The sequence below is a fragment of the Triticum urartu genome, chromosome 7 (genome assembly GCF_003073215.2).
Source record: "Triticum urartu cultivar G1812 chromosome 7, Tu2.1, whole genome shotgun sequence".
NCBI classification, from domain to species: domain Eukaryota; kingdom Viridiplantae; phylum Streptophyta; class Magnoliopsida; order Poales; family Poaceae; genus Triticum; species Triticum urartu.
In genome coordinates this window covers 180,782,933-180,791,759 of record NC_053028.1, presented here as the reverse complement: position 1 = coordinate 180,791,759, position 8,827 = coordinate 180,782,933, and the positions used below count along the sequence as shown (strand labels likewise).

The window sequence follows — 8,827 nt, the reverse complement described above, 5'->3', positions numbered from 1 at the left end:
TCAAATAATAGGCTGAAAATATGCGGCCCACCGTGCTAAACAGGTCAACGTGCCGGCCCGTTTATTAACTGGGCCGTGCCTGGGACTGGGGGCGTAGCACGCGGGCCGACACGGCACGGCCCGTATAGTAATCGTGCCCTGGCGGGCTGTGCCGGGCCAGGCACGATTATAATGGGCCAGGCCGTGCCATGCCGGGCCGGCCCGTTTGGCCAGGTATGGTGTCATCCGAGAGAGATGGCGGACAAAACTCATGAAATTGGCCGGGTGGAGGGAATCATTTCCCAGTATTTTTCCTTCAGAGCCTCATTTTTTTGGCTAGTCCTTCAGAGCCTCGTTATTTACCTCAAGAATTGCCTTTTTTTTCGAGTTTATCCTCAAGAATTGGCTTGCAGCACTTGTTCAGAAAACGGAAAAAATAAATAAGAGAGAAGCGGAGCGCGCTGCATGTCTAACTGGGCCTGGCCCGACGGATGCAAAAAGGGCCTCCCAGCACCCATGCGAGCAAAGAGGGCTAGGGTTTCTCTCCCGTCGATTCATCAAACCCGCCTTCGCCCCGTCGCCTCACTCCTGTGCTCTCTCCTGCGACACGGATCACGCCGCCCCGTCGCCTCGCGAGCACGTCGCCGGCGCGCATCCTCACCGCTGCAGAGGTTGAACTCTCCTCCTCCCCTCCCTCTTCCATCTGCCCCCGTCCCTCTCGGATCCCTCTCATCTCTCCCTGCCGCTTGCGCCGCTGCTTCTCTGCCGATGCGGATGGGTGAGCAGTCGGCCACGCGGGGTGCTGCCGTTACCGCGGACGGGGAGGAGGGCAAGGATGGCCCGTCCCACTGCCCGCGGTTTGGTCGGAGGCGAGCTCCCGGCCATGGCCGCCGTGGCCATGGGAGCTGCTCCCCGCGCTCCTGTACAGGCGCGAGCACACACACGCACGCGCGTTCACAACTGCCCCACGAGCACACGCATGCTCACAGCCGACCTGCACATGCTCTGTATTAAACCACTTGCGATCTATACATGCTAGCAGAAGAGGTCTAGTCTGATGACCGAAGAAGAAAGCTTTAGTCGTGAGCAATAGTCCGTGAAGTCGCTATTGCTATCAAGGCAGCCGCGGATGCACATCCTGATCTTTACCATGCTGTCATTGGAGCTCCCTGATTTTATGGAGGGTGATCTTATGATCACCTTAGATTATCTCAATGAGAAGGACAACAAGGCCAGGAGCCTCTCATTCGCCCAGATGTTGGAGCCTCGTCGCACTTGCTGGGTCATTCTCTACCTCTTTCTCTACCTCTCTAAGCTCAAGGGTGGAGTGTGAGCTTTGTCGGAGCCTCGTCGCACTCGCTCTGTTAATTTCTGACCATATTTTATTGTATTTGGTCAGGAATTATGCCCCTATATAATTTGACTGAAAATGAGATGTCTTAGACTATCTCAAAGTAACCATGCCCCTATATAATGGGACTGTAATATGGTAGACTGTGTGGACTATGGGCTATAATATAGACTAGATTTGTGCCTATGTCTAATTATGTGAACTCTAAACTGTGCTAGGTAATTAATTTGTGTGGACTTGATGGTCCTGGTGCACTTTTCTGTTAATATGTAGTACTATATAAACTGCTTTGTGCTGTTTAAACTACTAACAAACTATATGAACAGCATAGCTGCTGTTGAATTTTTTGTGTGGACTTGATGATCCTGGTGCATTTCCTGTTAATATGTACTATGTATAAACTGCCTTCTGCCATTTAAACTGCTAACAAACATATGAACTCTCCAGGCCCACTGCCCCCTCCCCACTCACCGCCCTTGCCGCCGCCATGGCGATCACCGCCCAGGTTCCGGACATCATGGGCGAGCGCCAGTCCGGCCAGGATGTCCGCACCCAGAACGGTAACTCCCCTCCCCCTCCCGCTCGTCACGCCAGATTCCACGGGATCGCATGGTGTGCTGCGAGAACTATGTCTAATTCGCTGCTCAATCTCCTCCGGCTGCAGTCTCGGCGTGCCAGGCTGTGGCCAACATCGTCAAGTCGTCGCTCGGCCCAGTCGGACTCGACAAGGTACGTTCCTTCCACGTTGCAAACGAATCCTGTTACTGAAGTGGATGGGTAGCCAGGATCAGTGGAGTAGACAGGTTATGGATCCACATTAGTTTTGAGGAGACAGCCCTTGTTACAGTCCACTAAGTTAGTGTATGCGACCTGCAGATGCTGGTGGATGATATTGGCGATGTCACGATCACGAATGACGGGGCCACCATTCTGAGGATGTTGGAGGTCGAGCATCCCGCGGCGAAGGTGATGCCTGGCAGGCCTAGCTGACCTTGTTTTGTTTGAACCATTGCTTTGTTCTTAGATTTTGCTGTGGTTCTTTTTTGTTTGTAGGTTCTCGTGGAATTGGCTGAGCTCCAAGACCGGGAGGTTGGAGATGGAACTACCTCTGTTGTCATCATCGCGGCAGAGTTGCTGAAGGTAATGGATGGAGCTTCAATGCCGAGTTTTCCTTGTCTGAGTTTCTCTGCTGTGCTTACACATGATGCTCCTTTTCTTTTTACTAGAGAGCCAATGAACTTGTGAGGAATAAGATTCACCCGACCTCTATTATTAGTGGCTACAGGGTAAGCTTATAATTATATGTTTGTTGCAGTACCCCTTCCATTTTGAACAACACACGTAATGTCTTACATTATTAATACACTTTTTTACCTTCATATTCTGCCAGCTTGCTATGCGTGAAGCATGCAAGTATGTCGAGGAAAAGCTGTCTGTCAAGGTAAATGAATACTCTATGAGGAACAAATGGCAGTACAACTTTGTTCCATTGCATGCTCACTCTCACTAACATGAATATTCGTCCACACTTGTAGGTGGATAAACTTGGAAAAGACTCTCTTATAAACTGTGCAAAAACTAGCATGTCCTCGAAACTGATTACAACGGATGATAATTTCTTTGCAAATCTGGTAAGTTCCTATGGTCATGTGTTCTTCAGATTTCTTGATCATGCCTTCTTTTTTACATATCTGTGCATAGTGGAGCTCAGAAATTGATGGTGCAGTTGTCACGTATTGATTTTGGTGGCGTTTGTTAAACCTAAAATATTTATTTAGTCCATGCATGCATTTTCAGCTGCCGGTCTATTATTTATTTTGATAATGCTGCCATGTTATGGTGTTTATCTGACAAGTTACTCATGTTTGGAACCAAATGCTAGGTGTTCCGTTGTTTTTCCATTAGCCTTGGCTGAAACAATGTGATACTTAATTAACATGTCAATGGTTTCTTAGGTTGTAGAAGCAGTTCAAGCTGTGAAGACTACAAACTCCAAGGGAGAAGTGAAGTATCCAATCAAGGTAAGCAAAGTGCATTTGGTTACAATACTACATTAAATGAAAGTTTTCTATTCGTAATTGCTGTATATCAAGTTATGTTAGTTGTGCTATTGCAATTGTAGATTTAAGTTGCTGGGTCCCTTCTCTCTGAATGTAGATATAAGCTGCACAGCCTTTGTGGACTCTTTAGGCAAAATTTATTTACAACTTGTGCTATTGTTTTGCTTTATGCACCAATTGCATTTCCTGCTGGATGTATTAGACATCTTCATATTACACGTGCTAGTGTATAGTAATCTTACGTCTACCTTAATGTTGTGCTGTCCTTTTCCTGATATTCATTCAATTCTACTGCCACTTAAAAATTTTCTCCTGTATTAATACTGTAATGCCTTCTTATGTATGGGCCATGATGTTTGATTCATTTAACATGCGGTTAGGTGAATTGTTCTTTGTGCCACTTATAATTTTGCTTGTAAACTGCTGCTCTTTTGTTCTGCAGAGTATTAATATTTTGAAAGCTCATGGTAAAAGCGCCAAGGAAAGTTACCTGCTGAATGGTTATGCGCTGAACACTGGCCGTGCAGCTCAAGGAATGCCTACCAGAGTAACCCCTGCTAGAATTGCTTGTCTTGATTTCAACCTTCAGAAGACGAAAATGCAAATGGGTGTTCAAGTCCTTGTATCCGATCCAAGGGAACTTGAGAAGATCCGTGAGAGGTATATTCATTTTTTATATTTTGGGAGTTCATTATTATATTTCTTTTTGTTATCTCCAGAATTAGTCTGCAATGAATATGCTCTCTCAGATATCCTGTTTGTTTCTAATTTCCTGCGATGGTTCTACATGCCTTTTGCCATTTTACAATCAATTTATTTTCTATTTTAGGGTACTCAATAGTACCTTGATTCTTTTTGCAGAGAATCTGACATAACAAAGGAGCGAATTGAGAAAGTTCTCAAGGCTGGTGCTAATGTTGTATTTACCACCAAGGGAATTGATGATATGTCATTGAAGGTATGTTTTCATACCTCGGGTAGAGTTAGATAATTAGATTGCTTTTTCCATCCTTAATATAATTTGTATACTGTTTGCCAGCACACAAACAATTTATGTATTTGGTTGGACTGGTCCATGTTAGTGAATGTCATATTTTTCTTAGCTGCTGGTACTTTTGGGGTGGTGCAGACAGAATCTGTTATACTTCAGTTAGCATAATATGTTTGTTAATTTAGCCTTATGGCAGAATTTATTGCATATCACTGCCACCTTACGTTCCCTTCCAATTGTACTCAATCTGAAGTTTTTGTCCTCGGAAGTGTCTGTTTCATAATTCATTTGATTTTTATGAATTTGAAAAGATGTACTGGGTGGTTGTTGTGTATGTGGATATCACTTGTGTTGATTGTAACTAAATCTGCTGTATTGGTGTTTGATGAAACATCATTTCAGTACTTTGTTGAGGCTGGAGCAATTGCAGTAAGACGTGTGCGTAAGGAGGATTTGCGCCATGTTGCCAAGGCAACAGGTGCAACAATGGTATGGCTTATTTCTTCATATTGTTACATTGCCGATTAGATATTTATGATCAAGGAGTATTTTCATAATTTACACTCTTGAATCTCATCCATGACTTGCCTGCTTTTGTTGAAATATTACTAAAGTCGCTTGCTTCTGTTTAAAAGATTCTAAAGAAATTTGCAATGTCGGAATGCATTTATTTGATGATTTCCTGTTTCTCAATATTTGCTATGCCAGCATAGCAGCTTACCAGTCTTTTGTTTTGCAATAGGACTTCGTTAGTAATAAAACAACTTCTGTCATTGATGTTCCTAACTAATAATGCAAACAATTACTTTCTCAAGCCAAAATTAACTACTTGTCAGTATCCTAAAGTAACAAGAATCTGCAGGTGACTACTTTTGCTGACATGGAGGGTGAAGAAACATTTGATCCATCATTCCTTGGACATGCTGACGAGGTCGTTGAGGAAAGGATTTCTGATGATGAAATAATTCTGGTGAAAGGCACAAAGAATACAAGTGCGGTAAGTATTTCTTCATGCCAATGTTGAGCTAGCTTTACTACGACGAATGGCAACAGCATTAGTTTGAAAGCTAGAGGTGTCACAATTGCTTTTCTTTTATGCAGGTTTCCATTATACTCAGAGGAGCAAATGACTTCATGCTAGACGAGATTGAACGGTCTTTGCACGATGCACTGTGCATTGTGAAGAGAACTTTGGAATCCAATACGGTAGGACCTTTTGCTGATGTTCTTCCTTTACTTGTCGCCTTGTTGTTTCCCTATTGTCATGATTTATATGAAGTGTGAGATCAATCTATTTATTGTCTTTCTTTAGCATTTTTCTTGCTACCAAGTGTGAACCGGTAGTTAAAAATTTAGCTGGTGCTTTCTTGTTCCCAGATTTGATATTTTTCCAAGATTCTTTTGTATATCATTCTTGTTGCTGGTCCATACTATACCCTTTTTTGCAGTTTCCTTTGAGGCCTTGTTTTCAATAGCCCCAATCCCAGTTCTTGAGAACTTTTTTCATGTTGAGGAGAATAGGAACAGTTAAAAGTCATCATTTAAATTAACCACTTTATTCTGTAGTATCTGCATATCTCGTCTGCCATTTCACATAATAGTGCTAGCATTAGATATTCTTTCCTGGTCGGTGAATATAGTTCTGTAAGTTATCGTTTTCTTGTAGGTTGAAACTAATTATTGTCAGTAGTGTATTTAAAATGTATATTGGTCATGCATGCAGGTAGTTGCTGGTGGTGGTGCTGTAGAAGCTGCATTATCTGTGTACCTGGAGAATCTTGCGACAACTCTTGGATCCAGGGAACAACTGGCGATTGCTGAATTTGCAGAATCTTTGTTGATCATACCAAAGGTTTGCTCAGTTATCTTTGTGCCTATGATACTTGCATACTGAACTACATGATATACTAATGGGAGCAAGGGTGTGTGTTGACAGGTCCTCGCTGTTAATGCCGCAAAAGATGCAACTGACCTTGTTGCAAAGCTTAGGTCATATCATCATAAAGCTCAAACAAATGCTGATAAGCAGCACTTATCAAGGTACTTCTTGAGCTTATTTATCTCTGTTAGAGATCTAAGCGGATTATGGCTCCGCTATGTTGCGTAGGCCTTTGAAGACTAGTTTCACCACCCTCTTGAGGAAAATAGTTATGCACTCTGGGATGTGCATATTGAGCAATGATATACTCCCTCTATCAAAATATCAGACGTTTTTTGACACTAAAAAAACGTCTTATATTTTATAGAGGGACTGTAAGACAATATCTCCTTGGTTTCCTACACTGCAAGCTCCATCTCAATGTCCACTTTGAGCTTTCTTTTGTATCGCACCATAGTACTTATGGTTTAATTTTGACCTTAAGTCGTTAGGTAAGTGCACCTAAATGTATAATTTGGTAACAGTAACTGCTTTTAGATATTTTTTTAGTTCAATCATCATTCAATGTACTTGCCCACTGCTGTTTTGTTGTGCTACTCCCTCTGTCCCAAAATAACTATCTCAACTTTGTACTAACTTTAGTACACAAAGTTGTACTGAAGTTGAGACACTTATTTGGGATGGAGGGAGTACTTCACATGTTCAGTTTGTGTCTTCCTCTATTGCACATGTTCAACTTTGTTTGAATTTGCTGCAGCATGGGTCTTGATCTGACAAAAGGTGTAATCCGCAACAACCTTGAACATGGCGTCATCGAGCCAGCAATGAGCAAAGTGAAGATCATTCAGGTTGGTTGGCCCACTTGTTGGCTGCTTGTCACCCATCGTGTTCATGCCTAGATCCATGGCACATCTCATATGCCTTTTTGCTCTGCAGTTTGCCACAGAAGCAGCCATTACCATTGTGAGGATTGACGACATGATCAAGCTTGACAAGGAAGAGTCTGGCCAAGAAGTGTAGCCACATGCCATTTTACGATCCCTGGCTGCTGTTTGTTATGCCATGGCTGGCTGCTTATAGACTCATAGGTTGCTGCTTGTGATTTTCCTTTTCTTCCTCCTTGTATTGGCGGACGTTCTCGTAGAATGTTGTACGGAAGATGGATGTATGAGTGATTGAGTGTGTATCATTATGTGTGGGTAGTAGGACTCGGGAGCAAATTTTGCCTGGCATTGCTGATAGTTCATGCAAGTAACATTGTTGTCATATATGTGTTGATCAACTGTTACCACTGCTTCACAGGAAGCTGCTGCATCATGTTCGGCCCAATTAATACGCAGTTGCTTTGGTTTAATATGTGAGCAATTAGACAGCTTGATGAAAAGGATGTTTAGCCAAAATAAAGTAGACCTAAATTTGGTCTAATAATTTGAAATCTTTGTATGTAAAAAAAAGAAGAGAATTTTACACCTTTTCCACGTTTGTATTGGTAGATTCTGTAGGTTTGTTTTCCCATAATTTTAATTCTTGCACATTCAAGGTTATAGTAATAATTATGTGGCAAGATTTGCAACTTGAGTAAATTTTTTGTGTAATGTACATACTAGAATATTTGAGTATGTATGTATGTATGTATGTATGTATGTATGTATGTATATCAAATTATGTTGGCAACCTTGTTTCTTTTGGATCAGCTGAGCATGTTTGCGTTTCTTTTCTTTTGCGGGAAGATGGACATCTTTCACCGAGAAGTGCATCCCTGAACGCAGCGGGGCAGCTGCACGCGGGGCATTGACGGCGCGCGTGCCGTCGCGATTCGAATCAGCTAAGCGTGCTAGTTGAGTATAGCCGAACGTGGGAGAGCAAACTGAAACGTATATGCGTATTCAAAGGACCAAACTTGACACCACAATCTGACACAAACAGGGTACGCGCGTGGCAAAATTGACAAATTTGACCTATGAACAAAATCAAATCATAGAATGAACTGCCCGTGAAACTATTTCACACGGCTGACCTTTTTGTGTGACGCCCGACACCAAGGCGTCACACTACATTGTGCAACGCCTCACAGATAGGCGCTACACGCCTGGTCAGCGTCGCACACGTGTGATCCGAAATTTATTAAGTCAGTGTGCAGCGCCTGAGAGCTAGGCGCCACACTATACAGTGCAGCGACTAGCTCTTAGGCTCTGCACAATAACTTAGCAATTTTTAGGCAGTTTGGGGTGCAACGCTGGTCAGACGTGTAACGCCTATCTCTGAGGCGTTGCACAGTGTAGTGTGGCGCCTTCGTGTCGGGCGTCACACAAAAAGGTCTGCCGCGTGAAATAGTTTCACGGGCAGTTTATTCTGTGATTTGATTTCGTCCACAGGTCAAATTTGTCAAATTTGCCTACGCGCGCAGACGAGAGGACGACGCGCAACGCAACAGAATGTACCCGCACAATCCAGTGACACTCCATTGTCAGGAGTGTTTTCAGTTAATGCATGTTGTACAACAACGCAGCAGCCTTAGCTGATTCCGAGGGAGTGGACTAGGAGCACTCGGTGATGCAATCCTCTGA

General features: G+C 43.2%; 1 protein-coding gene across 1 annotated transcript; it reads left to right on the top strand.

The window, feature by feature from the left end:
- Nucleotides 1-493: 493 nt before the first annotated feature.
- LOC125520143 (T-complex protein 1 subunit alpha) lies at nucleotides 494-7,614 on the top strand. Its single transcript, XM_048684977.1, has 18 exons — nucleotides 494-650; nucleotides 1,778-1,890; nucleotides 1,995-2,059; nucleotides 2,207-2,296; nucleotides 2,384-2,470; nucleotides 2,557-2,616; nucleotides 2,721-2,771; nucleotides 2,866-2,961; nucleotides 3,286-3,351; nucleotides 3,833-4,050; nucleotides 4,252-4,348; nucleotides 4,784-4,870; nucleotides 5,244-5,378; nucleotides 5,483-5,587; nucleotides 6,105-6,233; nucleotides 6,318-6,421; nucleotides 7,018-7,108; nucleotides 7,197-7,614. The coding sequence occupies exons 1-18, from the start codon at nucleotides 496-498 to the stop codon at nucleotides 7,278-7,280; spliced, it is 1,833 nt and encodes a 610-aa protein (XP_048540934.1). The 5' UTR covers nucleotides 494-495; the 3' UTR covers nucleotides 7,281-7,614.
- Nucleotides 7,615-8,827: the final 1,213 nt, after the last annotated feature.

What these genes read in the sequence shown, in the direction of transcription:
- LOC125520143 (XM_048684977.1), top strand. Translation starts at nt 496, where the DNA reads ATGCGAGCAAAGAGGGCTAGGGTTTCTCTCCCGTCGATTCATCAAACC. An exon ending in GGATGTCCGCACCCAGAACG is followed by an intron (nt 1,891 to 1,994) that starts GTAACTCCCCTC and finishes CTCCGGCTGCAG; the next exon opens with TCTCGGCGTGCCAGGCTGTG. An exon ending in CTTTGTTGATCATACCAAAG is followed by an intron (nt 6,234 to 6,317) that starts GTTTGCTCAGTT and finishes GTGTGTTGACAG; the next exon opens with GTCCTCGCTGTTAATGCCGC.